Raw genomic sequence first — 14,676 nt, 5'->3', positions numbered from 1 at the left:
TAATAGAAACCTAAGAGCTTCACAAACCTGATTACAACTCCATAAAATGTATCTTTTAAATTTACTGGTAGAAAAGAATGCCAGATAACTGAGGTTTTCTCTTGCAAATGTTTTCTGAATTAAGGCTTCTATTTTTTCTATAATTGGATTATGTAGTAAATCAGTAAAAAGAATAGGAAAATGTCATAAATACTATAGTCGAACAATTGAATTGTTTGTTTATTAGCTGTTTGATAACATCTCCAGTGTTCTTGATTAACTAAAACAGATTAACACCCGAGTTTTCATAAACCTTGGAGGAATACTTCTTGACGTGGTCTTTTATTGCAGTAAGATAAGCAGTCGAAAGTAGGGAAATATTTGTTGCTGTGCATAAGTTTGAATTAGCAAGGAATCGAGATTTATATGGAGTTTTGTGTAGTTTAGAGAGTAGGGAGCTTCATCTGATTGTCTTAAAGAAGTGCGACATCAACATTTATGAAGTGATCAACATGACTTTTTACAATATTATTCTCATCTTCTAGCAATAACTGAAAAGTTTTCGTAAAAAGAAAAGTTTTTTTTAAATCCCTTCGTAGATGGCAGAGTAACGGACCGAACACAAAACACACTGTTAACATTTGACCTCTAAGTGTGACCTTACCTTGGGAATAGGGGTCTAAGTCTTGCAAATGACACGTCGTCATGATATGGGAAACATTTATTACAAGTTATTTTAAAATCCCTTCATGGATGGCAGAGTAACGGACCGGACACAAAACACACTGTTAACATTTGACCTCCAAGTGTGACCTTACCTTGGGAATAGGGGTCTAAGTCTTGCAAATGACACGTCGTCATGATATGGGAAACATGTATTACAAGTTATTTTAAAATCCCTTCATGGATGGCAGAGTAACGGACCGGACACAAAACACACTGTTAACATTTGACCTCCAAGTGTGACCTTACCTTGGGAATAGGGGTCTAAGTCTTGCAAATGACACGTCGTCATGATATGGGAAACATTTATTACAAGTTATTCTAAAATCCCTTCATGGATGGCAGAGTTATGGAACGGACAAGAATTGTGATGGACGGAAGAAAGGACGGAAGTACGGACGTACTCACGGACGGAAAGACGCAGCCCATTTCTATATACCCCTTTCTTTCTTCAAAACGGCGGGGGACATGAAATTGGGATAGAACATCCGACGAAAAGATATAATACGAATACCGTTACCGTTCGGCCAACGAAGAATCACTGACTAAATCGTCAATTAGTGTATTGACTTGATTGTATGTTTGTTTTTGTTTTTTTGTTTTTTTGTTTGTTTTTTTTGAACTTCTAAACGACATAATATTGTGCGCTATCTATAGTTGGTTTTAAGGTTAGCGATATTTGTGTACTTTTAATAATAGAACGGTCCGTGGTTTAGATAGTGTTATTCAGTATTGTGAAAACCCACTGCCTCAACGGGAATCTAATAATTCATTGGCCGACAATTTTGCTGACTTTTTTGTGGCAAAAATCTCAAAAATACGTTAATCCCAAAATGAATACAATAACTTTGAACCTCAGGTAAAGGACATACAAAATTTAAACCAATTTACTGAATTGACTCAAGATGAAGTGAAAAATCTCATCAATGAATTGAATACTACGTCTTCAGAGTTAGGTATTTTACCAACATGTATTCCGAAACCACATGTAGATGAACTTCTCTCTAGTATCACTAAATTGGGGAATCTCTCATTACAACAAGGTGTTTTCCCTGTGAAATACAAACAAGCAGTTGTTAAACCTCTGCTAGAAAAAGCATGTCTTGAACTTGAGCTTTCAAATTATCGTCCTGTGAGTAATTTATCTTTTCTATTAAAACTTATTGAGGAAGCTGTTCTTTACAGATTAAATAAATGTAAATCAAAACAGTCTTTTGCCGAAGAACTAGTCTGCATATAAGAAATACCATTCCTGTGAATCTGCGCTACTTCGGTTGGTCAATGATCTTCTAAGTGGTAGGGAGAAAAAGTTGCCTTGGTCCCTGGCTGTATCTCACCTATAAGACTATAATGGAACTCGTTTTGATGTCATCCAAATACATATCAGTTTACTGTTTTGCTGATGATCATATAGCAAATAAAAGCGTTCGTCCTACATCTGTTTCCGTAGAGACGTTGAAAGGTGCTCAGTTATAATCAATGACCGGATGAATAGAAAGAAACTGAAAATGAACACTCCAAAAACTGATTCTATTATGTTTGGTAACATACCTCCATTGAACAAATGTTTTACAATTTTATTAACATTGCTGGCGATGATGTCGAAAGCACAGTTAGATATCTCGGTGCATTTCTTGACGAAACCTTGAACTTTAAAGATCATGGAATTCGCAAATGTCTTACAGCCATGTTGAAGTACCTACGGATTAAGAACAGTCGTAGATACTTAACAAAACAAAACAACCACTGAAAATTTAGTTTTGTCTCTAGTTATTTCACATCTGGGTTATTGCAATATCATACTGTATGGTGTAGCTAACTGTAAGGTGCGTAAGATGCAACGTATTCAAAACATGTGCGCAAAACTTGTACTTAACAGGATGAAATTTGACAGTTCTAAACAAGCATTGTATCAATTACATTGGTTGCCGGTGAAAGCAAGAATTAATTTCACGTTCTTTCGTGTATAGCTGTCACACTGGCAGAGCACCTCTGTATTTAACAGAGTATATTCCTAGTAGACAAGGTTTGAGATCGTCTGAAAATTCTGAATGTCGTTATGTTGTTCCATACAACAAGTGCAAAACATTCAATGATAGAAGTTTATGTACTATTGGTCCAAAACTTTGGAATGAACTGCCGTTAGAACTACGTAAAAGTAAATCACTTGACACATTCAAAAATAAAAGTTACGGCACTGTATTTCAGGGATTTCGTGGCAGGTGATAGTTCTTATTTTTTTGTAAAAGGTTTACATTTCAACGTTTATATTTCAAAGGTTTGTTTAATAAACCTACATGTTGGTAAGACTCTATGGGTAGGGTAGTGTGTAGTATTTCTTTATTAAAAGTATATGATGCCACCATTAACCGGGGAATTTGAACCTCTATATGCAGCTCGTCCGGGGGTACCAGATGCTTTAAGCACTGGTATTCGCAATAGGGGTAAAATGACCTCAAGGGGAGGGATGCGGTCATGACTGTTTGTTACAATAAGGCTGTTATTATTATTTATTATTATTATTATTATTATTATTATTATTATTATTATTACTGTCATCATTGATATTGTCTAATAACTATTATTATTATTATGTACAACGCCATTGAATATATCATTGTATTTAAATAGGCGATTAATCGAATTACATGTATTCAGTTTCAGTACGATAGTGGTTTTTACCTAAATAAGGCAAAGCATGCTGACTTCCCTAAACGGTAGTCGAGAATGTAAATTTAACCATCAAACCACATGCGAGCCTTTAGTTTGCTGCCCATGTGATGATAGCGTCTAAAAATACTGTCGCGTCTCGTTCTAGATTTATCAATGTTTAGAAAATAAAGCGTGGTAACGGTTTATAAAAGTTCATTAATAAACTGTAAAATATTAAGTGTTCCCGTAATTTTGCAAACTATAAACTGGTCAACCATTATGTTTCATGTAAATAAATGAAACAGTGGCGGCATTTTTCCCTTCGGAAATAAATTATTTTAAAATTACAAATCACAATGTGTGGGTTAGTCGCTTTAAAATGATACATAACTCACATAAATTATACGACACAACAACTATTATACTGCACAAATAATATACTTGTATATGTATCATATACCAATTTCCACTGGCAGATTTAGCGTCATTTCATACTATGCTTTAAACTTGAAAGATTAAGCATAATTAAAAAGTGAAGCAATTTGTATTACAAATATATGTTTTCTTGAAATTATGGCACACAATAATCTTTTAAAAGTTTAGTCAAATCAGAAGGAACAGCTATTTCACGTTAATATTGTCACAAAATGTATTATAAGGTGGACATGATTTTCAAAAAGAGTCATATTTTTACAATCTTCTTTTTACACTTTGTATGCTTTATTGTCTGTAGACAGTTCAATATTTGAAACTCTCAATGACGTATAACAGAGTAGCATACAGTTTTTTCAACAGTTTACGTATATTATGCAAGTTGATCTGTTTCAATATTAGACAGCATTAGGGTGCTAACAACATTTGAAATATTTTTTATTATCATATCTTGACTCGACAGCTGTTTAATAGCTGTAGAATTGTTCCTCCTAAATGACTTGCATGTTATCTTTATCTGTTCAACAGTTCCATTTACATAAGCAAACAGCTCAAATGGTGTATCTTTCTTGCATTCACGGAAATGATGTATTGCTGCTATGCTTGGATCAAGATATTCCCTGTAATACACAATTTATTGATTTAGTATACAGAAAATGCAGCGTATTAAAACGCATCAGTATAAGTAATAATATATACAATAATAAGCTCTCCAAGCGTGTAAAAATAGCTTTACCTCTAAGAACATAAACATGTCCAAATGCAGAAACTATACAAAAGAAAATGACTTAATATGACACATTCTTAACGCAACTGAAATTGATGCATTTTAAGTTTAAACTTAAATAGATCTTTAATGAAAACTTTATGTGCACAAGTAGTACAATGAAACAGGACAATTTCTGTGTATGCCTTTAATCTCGTCCATGTTTATGTTTCAGTATTATTTTAATCAATGAATACCAATATAGCAAAACCATAAAATACCCCAACATTTTTATGCCATCCTTTAGGTGTAAGACCGGTTTCGCAGCTGAGGTTGTTATGCAAGTAAACTGATCATTAAATAACGTACATGTATATAAATGTTTGTTCCTAAATCGTCTCTTACTAATTGACCAAAGTCTCGCCATTGAAACAACGTAACTCCTGGCCCAGTCATTCCCTTCTCCGCCAGATCAGATGTACAAGAACATCAACTCAGCACTGATGACATTATTTGTGTCATTAATCCAGCACTGATAACCAACTATGAATAGCACAGAATTAATATCATTAGACCATCAATAATTCATGACTATATTTTATCCTAAGGGCAAATTTGGTGTCAGAAACTTTGTCTTTAAATGCGAAAAACAAAACGCTTACCTACATCCGTGTACAAGTTTGGTATTCACTGCTGCATATTGTGAGTTTAATCAACATGGCTAGGAGGGGCCTCGCGACGGTCCACTGCATTAGAGCAGTGAATATCCAGTGAAAATCCAGATTCTGGTTAGTAATTCTGCACATTGATTTATTTTTTAGAACAAACCCATAATTTAATGGAATCTTTAACACTGAATAATTGTCTCCTTTGGTCTTTGTGTGATTTCAATTTTCGTACTTGTACTTGTTACATTTGTAAATGTTGAGAACTGTTCAGCACAAGATTAGATTATTTCAAGTAAGAGGCAAATTCCCACAATAGTAATACAGTGAGAATAAATTATTAACACGACAATCGCAATGATTTTGAATATAAAATTATAGCTGTACTTCAGAGCCGGGCTAAAACATTTCTTAACCTATTTTTTGCGACAGACATATGTATGTTTAATAAAATGGTTGATAAGGATGCAATAAAATTTATAACAACCGAAATCAATGGTCTTTTGATTAGTTCACTGCCATTTGTAATCCCGCTCAAAGTAGCTGAGAAATATAGCCACATATACCAAATTATTCCTTGGTCTAAGACAAAAATCAATATGTATGTATCTCTTCTGGAGACCGCGACAGGATCCGGAAATGACGTCATCAATATGGCGACCGATTACGAAAATAATACTGCTGAATAATGTCTGAAAAAATCAGTAAAATTGCTTATAATATCGGATATTTTGTCATTAAACAAGCCAATGGGTCATTTCAAATATCTATATTAGCACTTTCTTGGGAAAAATATATATATTCAATTTATTTTAACTGTTTAATTTGTACCGCACCCAGTTAGTTTACAGTGCATTTACAAGAAATATAGCATACAATAAGGAAATATTTTTTAGCAAAATTTGTTTTAAATAAGTACATAGAAGGAAAGGAATTTGACGAAAATGCATAAGCAGTAATCTATGCTCTTATTATAAGAATGTGTGCAAATTACATGCATTGTTTGCAATATTATTCTGATTAGATTTCAGCATTACCAAGACTGTTATACAAGTAGAAGTTTAACATATTGTTTAATTAATGCAAGTAATTCATAATAATCTTTAATGACATTGTTTTATAATCATGTTCATGGCATTTGCCTAAAGTATACTAAAAGGTGGTTTTCTATGCACCAAATTTTGTTTTGTAACACTGTATTTTTATATTATCTTTAAAGCATATATCTGTCGAACATTGTTTCGACACAGCGACATCATTATAATTTTTAATAACGGAAGTAAATTCAAGAGCAGCAATCTGCTGATTGATTAGATGTAGGCAGACAACTTATAATCTAAAGTATAATACAGTTTTGTAATAGGAAAATACATGATTAACCAACTAATTGACTACAAAACGCCTAGAAAAACACATAAAGGACTTTCAAGGCATCCGGTTTCCGATTGCCAGAACATAAGCTAGGAAGACACGAGCCGAAAACTCTATTGAATGAATGGAGTGTCAATGTTAGATATAAAGATATATGACTAAACGATTAAGAGGAGTGCGTTCCGGGTACATCACTACGTGATCCGCTCTTGAATCAAATAGATGTTAACTTGAGCCATACTGCTCCAGTCTACACTACATGAACGACGTAAGTTTTACATAATAGTGAGTTCTCCATTTAAAATATAGATAAAGTAAAAGTGTATGTACACACAACATGATTCAAACCTATGATCGGTTTGACACTGCGGTACCACCACGTGCTCTTGCGAAACATAAAAACATCATTTTCATATATGAATGAGTATTTGCCTTTGATGATTAAAACGTGTAGTGTCTGTGCAGTATAGGTAAAGTTGCAAGAACTGGGATCTCAGGATATGCTGACAGGTTTGATAAAGAAGCGCTTTGCTGACAGTTTTGAAATTGGTTTCAAGTAACTGCAGAAGTCTATAAAAGAAATCAAGAAACTTGTATATAGTAAGATAACGATAGATTTTTTCCCGTTATTTTATTTCTTGAGGCAAATGACTATTTCTAAGTCGAATTTTATGACTTTTTATACATAATGATCGAATGCAATCAGAATTTCGATCTTGATATATTTTGAGTTTATCAGCTGTGATATTCAATCTGTGGTGCAACTATACATTTGATGATCGATATATGCGTGTTGGGAAAGTGGTCATGCTTTTAGGTTGTTCAATGAGTAAACTGCCTCGGAACAGCGTTGATAAATATATTTCAAATCGTGCAACATGATCTATGTGATGTTATGATGTATAAGGAAGCCTTCATCTTTTTGGCACAGTGTTGTCTTTTGATATGTAAAGTTAACACTCCAGTACATGTTCACCTTCCTTCGCAACTGTACACAATTCTGATTACTAGACAGAATGCTGCTTAGTTAGGTCGGAGAAGCGAATAATCAAACTTTCGTCGACCAATACCGCATCATTATTATGTCACTTCGGCATTAAAAAGATCATTGATTTCAGTTGCTGATTTTATTGAATCGTTATCTACTTTTTTATGAAACATACATATGTCTTTCGTTGCGATTGTCGTGTTAATCTCTTTTCTCACAGTTTTACTAATGTGGGATGTTGCCTCTTACTTGAAATAATCTAATCTCGTGTTGAACAGTTCTCAACATTTACACATGTAACAAGTACGATAATTAAAGTTACAGAAAGACCAAAAGAGGCAGTGATTCACAGTATAAGATTCCATTAAATTATGGGTTTGCTCTAAAAGAATCAATGTGCAGAATTAATCTAACCAAAATCTGCATAGAAGAAAAACTGAAAACAACTACAAATACTCAAATCCAATCCAGTAAAATGACCGATATTTATACCGACACAAATACACATCATAAAATCTGAACGTCAAAGCCTTCGATGAATAACAGAATGCTTATTCCTCCACCAAGAAGGATGAAACGAAAATCTGCCCTGGCAGAGAACATACTACTTACACATAATTTCTATTGACAACCATATGTTATAAAACATTCAAGCATGACCAATGAAGGCTTTAAGTGAGATTGTTGTCAACTTAACTCCGTAACATCTTCAGTTTTCAGAACCTTGACTGAACCACGCAAGCTTCAGATAAAACTGATATTGCCTGGAACTAGAATGCAGAAAGTTGGACCAAAATCAAAAAGAACAATTATAATTTGTAAAGAGTTTTCCTTTAGACTAAAGCATCAACTCCGATTGAAAGCAAATAGCGACGTTTTTAGCGTTGGATTTCATCTCCACAATCAATTATCCTTCAAAGCATTCCAAATTTACTGCTTATAAAACCACAGATTTGAAACCAGAGTCTTCAGCTGTGAGGGTATCTTAACATTTTCAAAGGAGAAAACGAACAAAAATGAAGAATCATAGATACTAACTTGAACCTTTGAACTTTCACGTAATAATTTATCAAATGTGATGTAAAATATTAACTATTCGAATACTCGTGTATAGAGATCATGATATATCTAAAAAGTGATGTGCATAGAGTACATTAACTATTCTGGATTTTGTCATTGTTCTGTGAAGAGATAAACATATATGGACTTTGCAGTTTTCAGTTAAATAAAGTAGAGCTTGATTAAACATTTTTAAAATTTCACTTGTGAAGGGTCTGTAAGGTGTAAATGACTCCTTGACTGCATGTACCGATGAAGTGCTTTGGTACAGACATCAGATGAGCAGTTGACACAGATTTTAACACTTAATAAAAACACCAGTCAAAACATTAATCATGTGCAAAAATTATTTAATTTTTTTATGATTGTATAATTAATAATATGCTAATAACAATATATTGTTCAGTTATGTATAATGTAGCAACTTTAGAAGGAGTTCAGATATTAAGGTTTGTGCCCTTGGTTAAATTAGTCCGCAGCTTTGCGTCAGTAATATAAAGACTCATAATCCAACAATTTCGATGCGTCGCAACAATAACAAGATCACATTTATTTATACATTTTAAAAGATTATGTCTTTAATAAAATTCAAAAATTCAATTGAGCTCCGAAGCTGAAAGTATAATAAAAGAGTTAAATATTTTACTTTCTTTTGAGCACTTGAATATCTTGGATTAAATCTGATTTAAGTGGACTATGAATAAAAACTGTGTGATTGGAGTTCGATGCGGATGTTCCATTGCTGTGTCTCCCTTTAATTTATCCGTGCACATATATCGATAATACTTTGATATATGCAAAAAAAATACATTAAACATCATTAAGTTTTTCTTTTTTACATTTTTATAAAACGTATTGGTCGAGAGGGCTAAGGTTCTTTCCTATGGAAATGCAGCCGCCCGGACTAAATTCCTGCCTACTACAATTGCGGTCTGTCCTTGGACAAGACCCTTTATCACAATTACCTCAGTCGACACGACTCTAAATAGGTACCAGGAATGTGCTAGGAGTAAGGAATAATTGGTGTTAACTGTTCTTAAGATAGGATCGCTCTAAAGCTGTACAGAGCTTATGTTCATTGTTTCACAAAACGGTAAATAAAATGTACCCCTACCTTTACCTATACTTTAAGCCAAAGAGTTACACGATAAAAGTATTCAAAGCGTATGTGTACTGTATATATACTCTGTTCATTTACACTCGCACAACCACAGATTATCTCATCAATAATCATCTATAGCAAAAATGTGTTTTTGTTTTCACAAAAGCAAAACATTTATTTTGTACATATCTGCCGGCTATTTCAAAATGTTAACATATGTCACACAGCCTACATGGCTTTTTCAAAATGGCAACCAAGATGAGCACCAAAGGTAAATGTGTTGAAAAGTATGCATATATATGAGCGTTTACATCTGTTTTAATGTAATTTATTGCAGTATTAAGATTTATAAATTCAATTGATAACAAGACCATACGCCATGTAGGCAACCTTAGATATCCAATGTGGCGCTTATTTTTTAAAATGGCTGCCAAAAGTCAATATGTTAAGGCTTTTTTGCATACATTATAGCGTTTATATAGTTGTTTTATGTAATTTAGTATAGTATTGTGATTGAAAAAAAAAAAAAACATTACTATTTCAAACCAGGTTGACATCATCCCAGTTAACCAATAAAGCAGCCACTTTTCACGATGACCGAAGAGAAGTTTTTCTAATATACTGGAGAATGTACAAAAGGTTTTATGTAAGGTTTTGCAGTATTTTGTCGGATAATTAAATAATATATCATCTAAATCATATTTTTGGTTTACAGACAGGACAGCCTAAATGAGTATCAATAGTATGCTTAGTATAACGACTTTGCACCCAATGTATCTAGAGGTATAGAGAAGGCAACTATGGATATCTTCCGTTTATCGGCAGGCAAACTTGGCTTTTCATACAGGCCACTATAGGTATCTTTAGAATACAAAAGGGAAACTGTGTGTTAGTGATATATAGTCAGGCCATATTTGTTTAATCAGTTGTTAACAGACACGTCATCCGGGCTGAATATTGATGCCACCATCGGTATCGAGGGTATACAGACATGCCACTCTGGGAATCTTGTGTATACAGACTGGCCCTTCTTACTATGCATACAGAAATCAAGAGAAAACCTAGCTCTTCATGTAGGCAACAGTCCCCTATGGATATCTTAGTCATACAATCATCCATTCTGCGTGTTCTTTGCATACATGTATAGCACCATGGCTATACATACAGCCCACTAAGGTTACCTTGGCTATGCATACAGGTTACTATAGGTATCATGGTATACTGAAAGGCCTATCTGGATATTCTGTGCTTACAGACAGGTCATATTGGCTACACATGTATACATACTGGCAAATACTGGTGTACTGAATATACAGACGTGCAATTCTTGGTATTTTTGATATACAGAAGGGCCAACCGGGGTTCCTTGCAACTCTGGATATTCTGGGTATACAGGCGTGTCATCCTGGCTATACAGTTGTATATATAGGCTACTAAGGGTATCTTCGATTTACATATACACCATTCTGGACATCATGGGTATAGACATACCATCATGGCTATACATTCAGGTCATTTTGGATGACATTGGTATACAGACAGGTTACCTATGTATCCGAGGTATGGAGCCATTCTACTTTGTTTAGCCTGGATATACAAATATGTCATCGTGGCCATATATACTGGCCATTATGGATATTCCGGTTTTACATATGAGCCTTTCTGGGTAAAAAAATCCCTGGGTTTACAGGCAGACCATCGTGGCCGGTAAATGCGTTAAGTATTCTTGGTATATAGATAGGTCACCTGAGTGCATCGTAGGTAGGCTACCTTGGGTATCCAGGGTATACAAACAGGCCATCTTGAACGTTTACTTAATGTCACCACTATGAATATTCTTGGTATAAATACATGCTACGGATGTACCATAGGTATAGAGGCTGGGTCTATCTGGGTATCCTTGGTATACTGTCAGGTCTTCTTAGCTATAAATACAGGCCACTATTGGATCCTAGGTACCGCTATTTGTAAACTAGCTATACATAAAGACTACTCTGGCTATACTAGGTATATATGTCTTCCTAGTTATATATACAGAAAACTATGGGTATCATATGTGAGCAAACAGGCCTCACGTGGTAATCATTGTATATATACAGGCTATCTGGGCTATATATGTATGCCAATACGGATATCCTTGGTATACAGAAAGACCGCCAATGTAACCAAGATATAAGGGTCACTCTGGGTATCATGGATATACATGCAGGTCAGGTTAGCGATAAATACAGATACACTACAAGTGTCCATGGCATACAAAAAGGCAACAATCGGTACCTTAGTAAGGATGCTGGCCATTTTTTGGTATCAGGGTTATACAGACTGACCACATGTGTATCCTTTGTATACAGGCAGACCATCATAGCTATACATATATGCCAGTTTGGGCATATACTGATTACGCTCCCCAACTTTACATCGATAGCGTAAAATAATCTAAGTTTGCATGCATACAAAAGATACTACGGGTGACATGTATGACTGTATTCCTGTAATACCCAAAGTAACATATTATATACTTATTTGGATTGCAAGACGATATGTGGCAGTAAAATGTTTAAATGCTACCGATGAAACCAGGTTTGCATGTTTGAATGTGTATTTGAGGCTATCTATATACCAACTGTTGAAATGTACATGGCAACGAGGACAATAAAGTTCTGACATTTTTAAAACAATGTCCTCTGGTATTGTGTATAGAGAAAAGACTATGAGCAAGATTGAACTTGGTGAACTACGTTGTGCAGTATTTGAATAAGTGTTAAATACTAGTTATATTCTTAATGCATTAAATATTTACAAGCTGTACGTGGAGATTTATAAAACTACATGTAATAAGATTCTTATCAATGATTAAGAACAGATATATCTATGCTTAATGAACGTTTTAAATACATATTTGATAAATTTTAATTAATAGTCATGAGTATGCAAATGAGCTGAAAAGCTCATAATTAATATTTGTGAAAAACCTTATTCCAAAATCAAAAAACATCTATCTCAAAATATGGTTTATATGTGTTATATGTAAATATCATTTTTTTCTGAGTATTTGTTTTTTGTTTTCTTTTTAGTAATTAATATACCACACCCACTTTTGACAGTATTTACTCTCGCAAACAATAAATAATGCTACAAACAGATATATACTTATATAATGTAATGTTTCAAATGTAAAATTGCTTATTTTTGTCCATTTATAAATACAAATAGTGAAAATTTGATCTTTATATTATTTGTAAATATCATTTTTAACGAATTATCTGCCCACGTTTTAGGTTTTCATGAAATTTCATAAGTATGTAAATGAGAATATTTTTATTTAGTGTTTGTAAACAAATGTACAAAGCCCTGGCTTCATTTTGATACCATTGTTGTTATTCTACACCGATGAATTACTAAGGCATCTCAAGGTTGACTACCGGGCAAGTCTTTCTTGTGGCACCTAGTATATAACGTTTACTATGGTAGTCGTCCATCTTCAGAGAATTCCTGCGCAAGTTTCAATTTTGAAAACACTAGGCATACTATAAACTAGTTTGCAACAAAATCGTCAGAATAGTCTATAATAAAACCAATGGCAAACATAACGCATTAGAATCAAAGAAAACGTGAATAAAAGAATGCTTTATACTAAAAACCTTATAATGTAGAGTAGGTCCGCTTTTAGAAAACATATCAAAACTTCTGATATTCCAGCCTTCAAGCAAATTGTTAAAGACTGGAATCTACTTGCAACATTTACTGCAGATAAGAGATAATTTTCTCATTTGAAATTATTAATTGTTGCATTATTGATATTAAATATTTCTGTGAATTCGTAAAATTATTTTTCACACCTACGTTTCTAGATAAAAATATCTAAATGAATTAAGCATTATGAAAAAATAACTATGATAAAATGTTGAAAATTTTATATGAAATCTGATGTAGCTTTTTAGTATGTATTTTAATGTACTCTGTGTATATTTAAACGTATATCATCTAGACACCTATTTTAAAAAGCACAGTGGCTGCACGCTTGATTGTTCATCCAGAGGTCCGTAACTAGAATCCTTGTCCTGTATCTTGAAAGTTATGAGGTGCTGTCGAATTTTTCTCGCATAACTAACTGGTTAGTACTTGTTTTCTTCAATGAAAGTGGAATACGCATTTTTCGTTCAAAACAACAGACGCTTGCAACATCAAGCTGTGTATTTGAGCGAAGTGAAGATAGTCGGAACTGCCTGAGTGTACAACATTTTATTCTATTTGTTCCTCTAGTCAAACCGTTCTACACAATGATTCTTTGGAAACAAGGAACGCAGATATTAATACAATATAAAAACTTGCATCAAGTCACCTAGCTCCAACATAGGCTTCACCGAACGTATAGATTGCACTGAATGAGAATTCCAAAGAAAATAAATAATGTGTAGTTTTATTTATTTTATTGGCCACCGCTTTAGTTTCTAGACTAGATAAAAACATATAAATATCTGAATACATATAATCTCAATTAATGTGACAAAAGAGAGTCTATAAATGTCTTGCGAAATGTCGTAGTCTACCTTTTTTGTAGATATATGTAGGTCAGTATCTATGCTTTTCTATGAAAATATCTTTAATGATATATTTTTATTTACCTTGAAAACCCATCCAGGGGATAAAGTTTATGTGACGACCCATTACCAGCATCCACCCTTGATGGCATAAACATATTTTTTACTCTGTTATCGACTGGTTGCGTTGCATCTTGGTATCTCTTTATTAGCAACGGATGTGTTTCGTGCCTCGGGTTTTCAGATGTAAAATGCAGATTTACATAAAAGGATAATACTGCAACTTTGCTCCTTCGGAATATTTCAGTCTTTATAAGTAAATATTTAACAGTGTATTAATATAATATCGAATCTATGTAGTAACATAGAAAGTTTAAAAATGTAGTACCACTGAGAGATGTTGCCTTTAAGATAGTTTATCTGCTTGTTACTTTCGAGTAATTCGTTGTTAACAAACA

General features: G+C 33.6%; 1 protein-coding gene across 1 annotated transcript in view; it reads right to left on the bottom strand.

Moving 5' to 3' along the window:
- Nucleotides 1-3,400: 3,400 nt before the first annotated feature.
- The window catches only part of LOC123563025 (uncharacterized), a 49,767-nt gene continuing 38,491 nt past the window's right edge, over nucleotides 3,401-14,676 (bottom strand). Inside the window, exons 4-5 of the mRNA XM_045355584.2 lie at nucleotides 14,303-14,526; nucleotides 3,401-4,406 (exon numbers count right to left, since the gene is read on the bottom strand). Coding sequence (XP_045211519.2) covers nucleotides 4,160-4,406; nucleotides 14,303-14,526 — 471 coding nt within the window. The 3' untranslated portion in view covers nucleotides 3,401-4,159. The remainder of the gene's footprint in view (nucleotides 4,407-14,302; nucleotides 14,527-14,676) is intronic.

This window comes from Mercenaria mercenaria, chromosome 2 (genome assembly GCF_021730395.1).
Source record: "Mercenaria mercenaria strain notata chromosome 2, MADL_Memer_1, whole genome shotgun sequence".
Lineage (NCBI taxonomy): Eukaryota > Metazoa > Mollusca > Bivalvia > Venerida > Veneridae > Mercenaria > Mercenaria mercenaria.
This window is presented reverse-complemented; position numbering and strand designations above follow the sequence as displayed.